The 13963-nt window shown below is 39.0% G+C and overlaps 1 protein-coding gene across 1 annotated transcript; it reads left to right on the top strand.

Moving 5' to 3' along the window:
• The first annotated feature begins 5319 nt into the window (after positions 1-5319).
• On the top strand, positions 5320-10298 carry FGF19 (fibroblast growth factor 19). Its single transcript, XM_024205062.2, has 3 exons — positions 5320-5676; positions 5982-6085; positions 9890-10298. The coding sequence occupies exons 1-3, from the start codon at positions 5442-5444 to the stop codon at positions 10220-10222; spliced, it is 672 nt and encodes a 223-aa protein (XP_024060830.2). The 5' UTR covers positions 5320-5441; the 3' UTR covers positions 10223-10298.
• Positions 10299-13963: the final 3665 nt, after the last annotated feature.

Raw genomic sequence — 13963 nt, 5'->3', positions numbered from 1 at the left:
AGCTCAATGTCTTCTGCAAATTTTATAAATATAATCTCCACTCCATTATCCAAGTCATTGATAAATATATTGACTAGTACCGGACCCAGAACTGACCCCTGTGGGACCCCACTAGATACTCCCTCACAGTTTGACAGCAAGCCATTGATAACTACTCTTTGAGTACAGTCTTTCAACCAGTTGTACACCCACTTTATAGTAATTTAATCTAGACCACATTTCACTACTTTGCTTATGAGAGTGTCATGTGAGACTATGTCAAAAGTCTTTCTAAAATCAAGATATATCAAGTCTACTAGTTCCCTCCATCCACTAGGCCAGTAACCCTGTCAAAGAAGAAAATTATGTTGGATTGGCATGATTTTTTTTTTTTTGACAAATCCGTGCTGGCTATTCCTTATAATCCTATTATCCTGCAACTTCTTACAAATTGGTCGTTTAATAGTTTGTTCCTGTATCTTTCCAGGTACTGAAGTTAGGCTGACTGATCTATAATTCTCTGCATCCTTTTTATTTCCTTTTTTAATGAAGGTACTATGTTTGCCCTTCTCCAGTCATCTGGGACTTCACCCATCCTCCATGGGTTCTTCAAGATAATTGCTAACAGTTCCAAATTGCTTCAGCTAGTTCTTTAAGTACCCTTTGATGAATTTCATCAAGACCAGCTGACTTGAATATATCTAACTTATCTAAATAGTCTTTCATCTGTTCTTTCCCTATTTTGGCTTGCATTCTTTCCTCCTCGTTAAAATTAATTATGTGGCATATCTGGTCACCATTAACTTTTGTAGTGAAACTGAAGCAAAATAGGCATTAAACATCTCAGTTTTCTTGATATCATCAGTTATTAGCTCTCCTTCCCTGCTAAGTAAAGGACCTACACTTTCTTTTATCTTTCTCTTGCTCCTAATGTATTTAAAGAACCTCTTATTGTCTTTTATGTCCTTGCTAGGCATAACTCATTTTGTGCCTTATGGCTTGTCTACACTGGCACTTTACAGCGCTGCAACTTTCTCGCTCAGGGTTGTGAAAGAACACCCTCCTGAGCACTGCAAGTTTCAGTGCTGTAAAGTGCCAGTGTAGACAATGCACCAGCACTGGGAGCTACTCCCCTCGTGGAGGTGGGTTTTTATAGCGCTGGTGCCGCGACTACACAGCCATGTTAAAGTGCTGCCGCGGCAGCTCTTTAACGTTGCTAGTGAAGACATACCCTTAGCTTTTCTGATTTTGTTCCTACATGCTTGTGCTATTCTTTTGTACTCCTTAGCAATTTGTCCACATTTTTACTTCTTGTAGGATTGCTTTTTTTTATTTTCAGGTCATTAAAGATCTCATGATGGAGCCAGATTGGCCAATATACATTATCACTGAGATTTTCAAACCATCCTAAGGGAATCAAATGCCCCAGCTCCCATTGGAACTGAATTTCAGTGGGAGTTGGATACTTAAATTCCAGCCTAAATAATAATAAAAATAATAATAATAGTAGTAATTAATAATTAATAAACTAATTTCACACAGGCCTCTTAACAGCTGTTGAATGATAATGGCTTTTAGTCAGCTGTAACACTGACTTGGAATGTGACTTTGGGCAAATTCCTTTATTTCCTTGTGCCTCAGTTTCCTGATCTTTAAATGGGGATATTAATACTTACTGAATTCATAGGTGAGTTGTGAGCATTGATTCATTAATGTTTGAAAAGCGTTTTGAGCTCCTCAGGTGGAAAATGCCAAATTAATATCATTATTATTTCATTCCAGTTTATTGAAATGCATACCAAATGGCTGAAAAACACTCTCTCCGATTCATTTCAGTGCATACCCTCTTTATGTGATAGGTGCTCTATTCCTTGAAGTATGCACATGTAGCCAGGGTGAGTAACATGCACAACTGCTGTGGGGCCCAGGGCTGCTGAGCAGTGAACTGCCTTTGTAGTAGTAATGTAATAATGTTGCAGAATCAGTAGAGAAGAAAATGAGCCTCTCCTACTTCTTGTTACTATTTATTATTTCCATAGTGCTGTAAAGTGCTTTACAGGCCAATATTTTCAAAAAAGACTAGTGATTTGGGGTGTCTGAGTTTTTGGGTGCCCAGCTGGAGATATCTTGCAGGAGATGAATGATTATCAGAAATTACTGAGTACCCAGGCACTGAAAGTTCAGCTCCTTTTCAAGTTAAGCACCCAAAAATTGAGGCACCCCACATCACTGGTCACTTTTGAAAATCTGGGTTAAATATAAGAAGACAAGATTCATGCTGTGCCAACCATAGAATCTAAGGCCCAGATGATTCAAACACTTATGCAATTATACTTCTGTGAACTATTCACAGTAGTAAAATTAAACATGTAAATTAGAGGCATAAGGGCATGATCCTGCAAAACTATATTCATGTAAATAATTTTATGCACATAAGTAGTTTAATTGAACTAAATAAGACTTCTTTTCTGAGTAAAGTTATTCCCTTGAGTAAGGGTTTGTAGGATGGTGCTGGAAGTGTACAGACAGAGGAATGGAGATAGGAAAGTAACAAAAGATATACACATTGCATTATTTGAGTTGGCGGGCACTGTGTAGTTTCAGAGGGGATTGTCTGTCTTTTATATTTATTTGTATTTTTAAACGTATCTTGTGGTTGGGAAAAAACATTTATTTGTTAGTTAGGGTTATAAAATCCTATGGGTACCTATCTTACACTGTAGACACCCCTTATAATTATTTAAAAGTGAAATAAACATGAACAAAAGAAAATTAGCAAAGTATAACAAAGAAACCCCAAACCTCAAATAAACAGTAAAGCACAGATAAAATAAAAAAAGCAACATTACCCCTAATTAGTGGTGTTTTTCCATATACAAAGAGCAATCATATTATTTCAGGTTAACTAAATAAGAAAACACAAATGTAAGGACTCCATGAGAGAGCACAGTGTTTGTGTCTGCTCTGTAACATGCTGCATCTGCTCCACTTCACAAAATGGAAGCTGCTTTCTGCAGAGACTAGACTCCTAGATATTAAATAGGCAGAACACAGAAAACATAGTAATAATAGTGACCCAACTGCTTGTGCCACAGTTTAGTAGTGAACCTCAGGCTGAAATAAGTGAATTTTTAGGAGGGACTCAAAGGAGGAGAGTGAGGTGGCATTTGGTATAGGGGAAGAAGGAGGCTGTTTCAAGAACAGGTGTGGAGATTTGAATGGTAGAGCATAGAGTTCCTCCACAGATGATCGAGGCCTCACACAGCTTTATTCTCCATTTCCTGTAGCTTTTTGAAATATCATTTAAGGCACAATATTAGAGAATTGATTTTAATTTGGGGGCCCAGAGAGGTGTGGGGATAATATAGTTTTACTACATATATTTTTATTTATTTTCTTTTGCTAACCTTATAACCAGGATAACAGGAAACAGCTCCATCTCAGTAACATAATATAGTATTTAAAAAATATGGGTGAAATGGCAAAACTCTCATTGACTTCCATGGAGTCAAGATTTCACCCCCAGATTTACGCCTAACAGGGAAGTGTGTGGGAGAGAACTGAGATTTAAGGTTTAAAGCTCCATCTAGTGGCCAAAGAGAGAATGACGTACAGATAATAAAGTCCAATGCACATGATTTGTATATTGCCTGACAGGTGGCACTTAATTATATGGACCATACGTAGGTCAAAAACTGGCTTCCTGTCCCGCACAAGCACTCCCCATGAAAGGTTGCATATTCAGAACATTTCCAATACAAAGAATGGGAACTGAGCCCCTTGTTCAGCAGCTACCAGCTACAATGCTGCTGAGTATTCCTCAGTGACTCATCCTGCTTCTACTTGATTGGGAGTGAGTGTGAAATGAATTACTTGCATGCTTGACGTTATCAATTGTGAAGGCTATTGTTATGTCTCAGATAATCTATGGCCGCAACGTACTTTTGGGGAAAGCAGGTGGAGAGTGCTTCCACTTCTTTGTTAGTATTTCTCCTCTGGGGGGAAACATTACAGGGTGTTTTCTTCTTCTGTTGGTTCGGTTTGCTTTGGCTTCCTTTTGCTGTATGGATGGAATCCAGAGCTGGGCCACCCACAAATTGGCATAATAACGGTTACATTAATATTATTTCCCTGATCTGCAGCACCTCACTCCTGGTCAAATGTAACAGGAGGTGGGAAGATTAGCTGGTAACTTCAGGTGATCCTGTCTGGGCGGCTGATGAGCTGTGGAATTGACCCTTGCTTTGCAGATTTATTATTATTATTATTCATCTCGATTCCGGATGTTTTGTATACTCTTCCATCTGCACCTGCCTCTGGAACAAAGGGTGAGTAATTATAAAAGTGGGTGCTAACCGAGATAACGTAAGGTCACATCCTCCTCAGTCTCTTCTCTGGCGTAATGTTCACCAGGGAAACTGGAAAAAGGTTATCTTTCACCTACTCTGCAGTCTCTCCTGGTACTGACTAGGGAGATCTGGGGAAGTGGTTTATGAAGGCGGAAAGGTGTTGTCGTAGTGTCAGAAACTAAGGGGAGCTGTCTTAACATTTAATGTTTTGCTTAGTATTAATACCTTTAATACTGCATCTTTAATACTAAAAAAAACATTTTTAAGGACATTAACTTTCTTTTTGAAAGGAAAATACAGGGGGAAGTGGGCATTAGATCCCTTCCAAACAGCTGATTGACTTTAACAAAGAATTTGAGCTTTCATGGGTAAATTAGGGCATTGTGATCTTTAATCAAATCGTTCTTGTCATGTATCTGACTTTTGCCTTTGGCCACAAAAGATGTCCCTAGGGTTACCTTCATTTATGATTGATTGATTTTGATTTATACACAATCACATCTGTCCTCCTCCCCCCAGCTCTTAAACGTGGGCTCTGTGTGTGCAAGAGAACATTTCAGACTCTGAAGTTGTCCCGCACAGACTGAAAACCTTCTTTCTTGTTTTCCCACTTTAGCTTCAGTACTTGCATTGTCAGCGCCGATCCCATGTTGCATAGGTTTGCACCGGTATGTAAGCCTCATACAGTATGTGTTTACACCCGACTGCACATTTCTGCCTTGCTAGGCATAAGAAATGCTAGATTCCAAATAAGAGAAAGATTCCTGGATAAAGCTTTTAGGGAAGGGGGGGGAGGGAAACAACACCCTAGGGTGTCCCCTGTGAAATGATGTCATCCAATCAATACTTGGGGGGCGGGGGAGTTGTGACTGTTCTGACTAACTCCTTCTATGAAATAGTCTCTATATTGGAATTGGAATTAGCCGTATCGATTGGGCTGATAACAGAGACCTATAAAAAGGCAGGGGGATTGGCTTTGCATTTACTACATCCCCGAAGCATTTAGCTCAAAAAGCACCAAGCCACTGCCTTTTCTTTAGTGGCACTTGCGCCTCTGTATGCGTGTGGGGTGTGTGCGTGGAGTCCTCTTGCAATTGAAATAACCTGGAAAAGATGTGGAGTAGCCTGTGCAAACCTTGCACGTCCCTGGCTCTGCTTGGACTCTGTTTTGCAATGGTCGTCAGATCTCTGCCTTTCTCTGATGCAGGGCCACATGTGAACTATGGCTGGGGGGAACCTATTAGATTAAGGCACCTATACACAGCCAGCAAACATGGTCTGTTCAGTTACTTCCTGAGGATCAACAGTGATGGCAAAGTGGATGGCACCAGCATTCAGAGTCCCCACAGTAAGTATAAGGGAAAGCTGCCGTCTTACTTATTAACAGGATCTCGGCTAAAGGAATGGAGCCCCACGCCCTGGATTCCCTTAGTGAGTTTATGAGGCTGCATTCTCCCATAGCCCTGGAAATAGGAAAGCGTGCGCTTGGGTACCTGACAGTAAGGGTTCTTTTGTGAAGGGAGCAGGACGAGTTTTACCTCCGATTACCCGTGAAATTTAGCCCTGAGAGGCGGTGGGGTGAGGGTGTGTGTGGCTTGGAGACGGCGATCCTCTCCCCCCTCATCTGAACGCTGTTTTGGTTTTGCTGCATAGGTCTGCTGGAAATCAGGGCTGTGGCAGTTCGCACGGTGGCGATCAAGGGCGTCCACAGTTCCCGGTACCTCTGCATGGAAGAAGACGGGAAGCTGCATGGACTTGTAAGTTACAGGAGAGGGAGACTGAGCTGGAGGGGGGGGCACTGAATCGGCATGGGAAAGTCCATAGCAAATGGGGTAATGGTTGCACGCGCTCGCAGGGCTTGTTATGATTTTATCTGGAAGCGTCCAGATAAAACAACTTAAGCCGATCACTTAAGCTGCTCCACCACCAAGCAGCTCATTAAGGGTCTGACTTCCGCGAAGGAGCAAGGAAATCAAAATGTATAACGAGGCAGTTTATGAATGTGACACTGGGCAATAACACAAATAACACTGGGCAACATAAATAGATAAATAGGGTGCGTTTACTGCAAGCTTTCCTTTTAATAGGTCTCAGAGCCTCCTAAACTAAAATGATGTGTAAGATTAAATAGTTGAGTTCTTTTACTATAGAGAGTTGATAAAATGTAGACAGAACTATGAGCTGTTTACTTGTTGTCATTACTCTCTAATTACTTTTTGTTCCTATTAGTGTCTAATGAAACTGTAATGTTTATTAGTAGAAATTTAAGTTTAGCGTCAAATGAGAAAGAAACTTCCCAAAATTTCTAATGCAAATAAAAATAAGGAGGACAATCGACCATTTTCGTTCTTTATTGCATTTTCCCTCTTATAATTTTCTATCCACTTTTAGTTAAAATAGAACAGAGGACCCAATAATGCCTATTTGATATGTGGCTATTTATCTGCAATCAAATGAAAACATATTCATTACATTGGGATGTAAATGATACAGGCATATTTGTAATTATCTTCTTACTGTTCAGCTTAGGTATTCTGCAGAAGATTGCTCCTTCGAAGAGGGGATACGCCCAGATGGCTACCATATGTATAGATCAAAGAAATATGGGGTTGCTATCTCTTTAAGTCATGTCAAACAGAAACAAGAATTCAAAAGAAAGGACTCTCTCCCACTGTCTCACTTCTTACTTGTGATCAACAGTGCACCTGTAGGGTTATGGGAGCCTGAGGATTATAGCGATTCTCTGACATGGTGTTGTTAACTCATGCCTTTTTGCCTAGGTATTTCAGCATATCAGCTAGATACGTCAGAAATACAGTCCTGCTCTTGTGAGACCCCTGCAATACCTACTCAGAGGCATGAGTTAATGAGAAAGGTCCAAATTCATTGCCATGTAACTCCATTGTAGCTACCTGAGTCGCATAGGTGGAAGGTGCATTTCCCCCAGAATGCAAATGTAAGGCTTGAACCTACTTTCCTTAGCAAAACTCCTGCTGATTTCAACAGGAGAAGAAGTGGGCCCAATGGCAAAACATCCATGAGCTTTAACGAGAAAAGGATCAGGCCGAATAGGATTTTTACTTGAGTATCTAGGGCAGAATTTGCCTTTCAAGCCTGAATTTCCTTGCTTTTATTGTCTAAAGTCAGACCTTCAATAAACTGAAAAGGTGAGGGAGGTGATCTGGTTTTGGGCGCCAAGCACCATGTATGGAAAGTGTCAATTTGAAGTTTTTATTGCATGTCCAAACTGAAATACTCAGTGACTGATAACTATAGATAGGATCCTCCTTCCACTGAAGACAGTGGGAGATTTCCCATTGATTTCCCTGGGAGCAGATGCAGGCGCTTTGTAGTTGCACTGTGCATTATTGTAATAATCTTTGAGAAAAAAATGAACAGCCCTTAATTTACTGTTTATTGAATGACTGTTTATTGAACTATAGCAATACTTCATTATATTAATTAATATTCTGAATAGTTACATGTTTGACAGTTATTAGAATACAGCCATGCAAACTCCTGTATATGTACTGGGCCAAATCCTGTATGTCTTACTCTAATGAGAAGTCCCATTAACTTCAGTAATAATACTCACACAAGTAAGGTGAGCAGAATTTGGCCCACAGAGAAAATTTGTCTTCCGAGATGCAATATCCTTTCCCTGTTTCCACTCTGCTCCAGATGCCTTGTGTGTGTGTGTGTGTGTGTGTGTGTGTGTGTGTGTATTGAGGGATGGAAGAGGAAGTCATTTACCTACTGGCCTATGCCAACAGCAAATTATGGACTCCCACACTGGCTAAAATGTGCTGGCCACTCCTAACCCACCTGCTCCGGAGTGACGCAGGGAAGCAATTGATGCATAATGTCTTCTGACTCCTCTGCACCTAGACCCACCATGCTAGTAGCCTGTGCAGGGCCCAGTGGGAAATTTGTACTCTTCCCCTTACTCATTTTGGTTAGTACCTTACTCTGAAGGTAATTCCATTGAAATGAATGGGGAAATGTACTACTCAGCATGAGTTGGGAGGTGGTGTGCTGGGATGGATTGGGAGGTACAGAAGCAGGATCTACTGTGAGTTACAAGATGATACCTTTACTCAGACATTGACTAGTACCTTACTCCATGAGTAGTTCAATTAACTTCCATGAGACTACTTGTGTGAATAATTTGGCCACCTGTGGAAGTAAAGTGTTCACAATCTGGTCCTGATATACATTCATTCAAAATGTATGATGTCCAGCTTGATTGGGGAAGGGATAGCTCAGTGGTTTGAGCATTGGCCTGCTAAATCCAGCGTTGAGAGCTCAATCCTTGAGGGGGTCATTTAGGGATCTGGGGCAAAATCTGTCAGGGACAGTACTTGGTCCTGCTGTGAAGGCAGGGGACTGGACTCAATGACCTTTTAAGGTCCCTTCCAGTTCTATGAGATAGAATATATGGAGATAAATATTGCAAGTCTTAATCTGTGAGAAAAATAAATTTTTTTGCTTTATTCCTTCAACATTAAAAGTACTTTTAAAAGGTAACCATAGCACACACAACAGTCTATTCTACATTGTTGATGGTATTTGACAAAGCTTGATTTTTTTTTACAACTAAAAAAAAAAGTCAAATGTGCTCTGGGTTATATTTTGACAGGTAGAGAGTTCATTCGGGAACACTGCTTTTTTTTATCATCAAAGACCTAGACATAACCAGCAATTCTCCTGTATTGGCCCAGAGTTCAGTCACCTCAAATGACTGAGCCAGAAATAACACCAGAGTTGTAAGGAAAATAGTGATTACTTAAAGGATCTGGAAAAGTCTGAGATAACACAAAATCTCAACATACCATATCTACATTATAAACTATGTCTAAGATGAATTCTACAAATTGCTAGGCAGGTTATAAAATATATTATCCTATATAGAATCTTTATTGGTGTCACAGTAGAACTGTTTGATAAATTTAATGCCTAATGAGAAAGAGATACTGTACTAATACATTTTTAGACATTTTAATAAAATGACAAGAAAAAACTTGCAGTTTGCCCATTTTATTGTTGTTTTTAATCATTAATTTTCTTTATTTTAACACAGTCTATTATAAAAATGCCTTTCTGCAGACCTGATCCTTGCAGCCCTTACACAGGCAAATCTCCCATGGGATTCAAATTGAGTTTTGTATGCATTAGGACTGCTGGATTGGGCCCTTAGCTATCGTGGTTGTAATTAAAACGTCAGCATTCATCATAATTTATAAAACTGAGGTATCTACCAGAGATTATCAAAGTTTTCCCCTAAAATCAAAATAGGGCCGTCTGTAGCAGCTGTGTGGTAATAGATGGAATAAAGATCATTGAGGATAAAGGAAAGACTCCCAGTGATTTCAAAGGAGTGTGGATCAGGCCTATGTTGACTTTTAATGTCCCCATAGATTGTTATGAATTCTGTGTATAATACAGAGGGCTTGAATCTCTCTCACATCAAGGAGAGTAGGGTCAAGCACATACAAGCTTTATATCATATCTGATAAGTGTCATAGACATATCTGTAATTGTCTTCACTCCTTACTGTTCAGCTCAGGTATTCTACAGAAGATTGCTCCTTTGAAGAGGAGATACGCCCAGACGGCTACAATGTATATAAATCAAAGAAATATGGAGTCTCTGTGTCTTTAAGTAGTGCCAAACAAAGACAACAATTCAAAGGGAAAGACTTTCTTCCATTGTCTCACTTCTTACCTATGATCAACACCGTGCCTGTAGAGTCAATGGATTTTGTGGAATATGGTGATTATAGTCATACTTTTGAATCAGATCTATTCTCTTCACCTCTTGAAACTGACAGCATGGACCCCTTTGGAATCACCTCTAAAATATCTCCAGTGAAGAGCCCCAGCTTTCAGAAATAACTAATGCTCCTGACTTTAAATATGGTTTTAAAGAAACATTACCAGAACCAGGATATTATTTAGCTTTTCCAGTAGTAATATGTAGAATATGTAAACATTTAAGGTATGGTGCTAGCATTGTTCTTGCAATGTACTAAACTTGTAAAATAGTAGCACCATTCTAAGGCTACATTCTAAGAACCAGCTATTCATTTTTTCATATCACATTTAGAAAAAAATAATCTAAACAACTGCTTAACTGGTTCACCTCTGACAAAAATACACAACATGCGGAAATTCCTTCCATCTGGTGATGGCTGGGGTGATAAGATCACTAACATTTTTCACCACCCCTTTATTATTACTTATGCTCACCTCGGATTCCTGCTGATACGAGCAAATGCAGCAAAAGCTTTTCATTCACAGGGAGGTTAATGACCTCTTCACTTCATAGCCTTTCAAAGACAAACATTTGTAATAAAACATGATTACAAAACCTAACAAACATTACCCTGTGAACTAGGGTTCAATCTATCTCTTAAAAAACTGCTGCTGATGTTCTGGGACAACTTTCCATTTTAAACATTGCATTGAGAAACAATTCTGCTTGTATATTATGCATTTTCTTCCCTTCTTTGATTATTGCTAAGGGCTCACACTGGAAAACCAGATCATTGATTCTTTATGGGCTCACGTATGTTTGCTGATGAATTCTTTGGGACCTGTATTATACTTGGTCTGAGGTAGAATTCTCATTAATATTAGTGGGAATTCTATGTATGGATTGAGGATTGTACAGAATCCATAATTATGTTCATCAGGTAGGGAACAAGCAGTAGAAACAGATTAACTTTCAGGTCATAACAGTCCTGTTATATGTAAATATCCATAGCAATTAAAAGAAAAGACAGAAAATAAATGTTGTATAGGTCAAATTGCTTCCAAATATGTTTTTATATTTTTCCTTTAAAGTATCAGCAGTTCTTTCGAGACCATATAGGCCTGATCCTGCACTCGTTGACTTCAATGTTGCAGAACTGGGCAAATACTGCCTTTGATATGTGGTGGAGTGATTCTCGGTAGTTTATGGCCCATAATGTATATATGATGCTTTCAGTCCTGTTCTCCTATGCTAGCATTCTAGCAAGAGAATAACAACAAAAGGAATGTGAGACAAGGGGTCCAGGAAAATTACCCATTTCCAAAGTTTCATTTATAATAGGTATTTCTATACAGAAAACTGTACTGGAAATGTTAGTATTTTCTTGACCTAGCACTTCATTACCAATGCAATATTTATAATTAATTTATTGAATACATACATCTGTTTATTTTGTTACTGTTATTTATACTTAAATTTCTATTTATGTACTCATGAAGGTTTTTTTAGTTTTAACAAATTTTGTGAAGTTTTGTAATCATGAAATCGTAAGGAAAATATAACTTTTTTTAAAATTTTCTGTGATGTCAGTAATTTAGTGTGTAAATTTGTAATTAAAAAAATCATCTCCAACATAAAATCTAACTGACTCTGTTTCAATAATTATGCGGCACCTTTTACTCAAAGACTTCAAAGAGCTTTATAAACATTATTGGATTAAGTTTCACCTTGTAAGATAGGTAAGTATTATTATCCCCATTTTGTAGATGAAGAAACTGAGACACAGAGAAACAAAGCAACTTGGCCAAACTCATGCAGTGAGTGACAGAGCTAGAAATGGAATCTGTACAGGCAGGATTAGAGTGCTGCTTTCAGGATGTCAACAATGTCTCTGTTGCAAATTAAATGTAATCTGATTAACACAGTTTACAGAAGCAAGGCAGGCCAGATACAATTCTAAAACAAGGAGGGGAGATTCTGTACTTGTGGAAAAAGTCCAGGAGACTGTTTACGAAGTGGCTGACCCTGAGATATATTGAGCTCTCTCCATCCCCTTAATTCCCATTGATTTCAGTGAGTCAGGCCCCAAGTTCTGGTTCTCTGGCATAACATCTTACTGAAGCTCCAATTTAAACTCTGTATCTCCTTTTATGAGGAAAAGAAAGAAAAATGCCCATGAGCATGGATTCAGGGGCATTTTATAAAGCTCTGCCTGCTTTAATTTTGCAGTAGTGTCCTTAAATCCTTTCTAAACTGTTGAAAAGTGTGCAGTGGCTTTCCATAAATAATTTAGGGACTTGTATACACTGATAATTTGCCTTTCTTCCAGCAGCCACATACTGGAGCAGTTGCCCTGCTGGAAATCCTTATTGTAGACTGGCAAAGCTGGTATAAGCTGTGATTTGAACCACTTGGTTTCAAGCAGGGGTAAACTGCACAGGTGCAAATAGCAGGTATGCACAAAGGAGTTGCACAGATGCAGCTACTTTGGTTTCTGGCCACTGATGGCTGTAGTTTGGCAAAACTCCTAGCATGGACAAAGGGTATTCTAGTCTGTGTGCACTATAGCATCTGTACCCTTAAAACAGACATGAAATGACAGTGAATAAAATGTATGTAGTGATTTTCATCCAAAGACCCCCCAAACCATTCTACAAACTTTATAAATGGATTTATGTACTAACATATAAAGATCACTTCATCCACCTGTGAAATGCAGACACCTCTAGGAAGGAGTGTTCTGCCTTTTATAGAAAAACCACAACACTACCCAACAATAGAGCGAGGTAGAAAATGGGTTATTTTTCTGGAGAAAATTGTAACTTTCCAGCAAGAAATTAAAAACGGAACATTTCAATTTGGAAAAGCTCCCACAGTAGCTCATGGGAATTGACGTTCAGGTTCCTCAGGTCCCCACTCTCCTCTATTAACTGAGTTTCTGGGGTAGACTACAACTCCATGGTGCCCCATGGTCTCCTCTCCTCCTGTGAGTCGCCTGGCCATAGTGCATCATGGGAGATATTATCCAGTTTTTCATGTTTAATTTAGCACAAAACTTTTTGGGGTTTGAGTGTTCAGTTTCTCAACAAAAAATCAACATTTTCTGTGAAAAGCAGATACTTCACAAAAAAATTGTTTAGTCAAAAACCCAATTTTTCATTTAAAAAAAAATGTTGATGGAAAATTTTTGACCAGCCCTACAAAACAGTTTAGGAGAGATGTTACAGCTACTAGAAAGCTGACCTTAATTGTCAAGAAATATACTGTGAATAAAAGGCGGTCTGATTAGGACCGTAACTTTGAGAATAAATGTGTGGGTGATGGGATCAGATAGGTCAACTCTTGGCTGCCAGAACTGAGAATATAAACAACACTTGAGATCTGACTGAATTGGATACATTATCTAATTAAAACTACACATGGAATTTCAGGTAGACAGAATGTAACTACTCACTTAGTATTTTGCTAGAGCACAGGGGTTAACATCCTTACATTTGTGAAAAGGATTCTGAGATCTTACTGACTCTATGTGCTGACAGTTTTGGTTTTACATCTCACACCAGCAGTACATCTCTTATTGTAACAGCATGGTCAGTCATAGAGAAGAATGCCAGAAACTGAATCACCAACACCACTTTCTGTAGCACTTAATTTTTCGTTGGAGGTTTCCCATCAAAGCATTGACTAGGCCTGACTGCTTCACTTATGAGATATGACAATAAAACAGCCTCAGATGTAATGATGATAGGGAAATGTTTTTCTTACTATTAGACACCTGACTAGGTTAGGAACTTGGTATGCAAAACATTTAAACAGTATTGTCTTGCGTTGATGGTGGGAATATACACAACACAACCATCATGAATTGCACTGTATAAGCC

This window comes from Terrapene carolina, unplaced genomic scaffold, assembly GCF_002925995.2.
Source record: "Terrapene carolina triunguis isolate 2854851 unplaced genomic scaffold, T_m_triunguis-2.0 Scaffold96, whole genome shotgun sequence".
Lineage (NCBI taxonomy): Eukaryota > Metazoa > Chordata > Testudines > Emydidae > Terrapene > Terrapene triunguis.
Note: the sequence above shows the minus strand (reverse complement) of the source record. Positions and strands in the feature narration are given on the sequence as shown.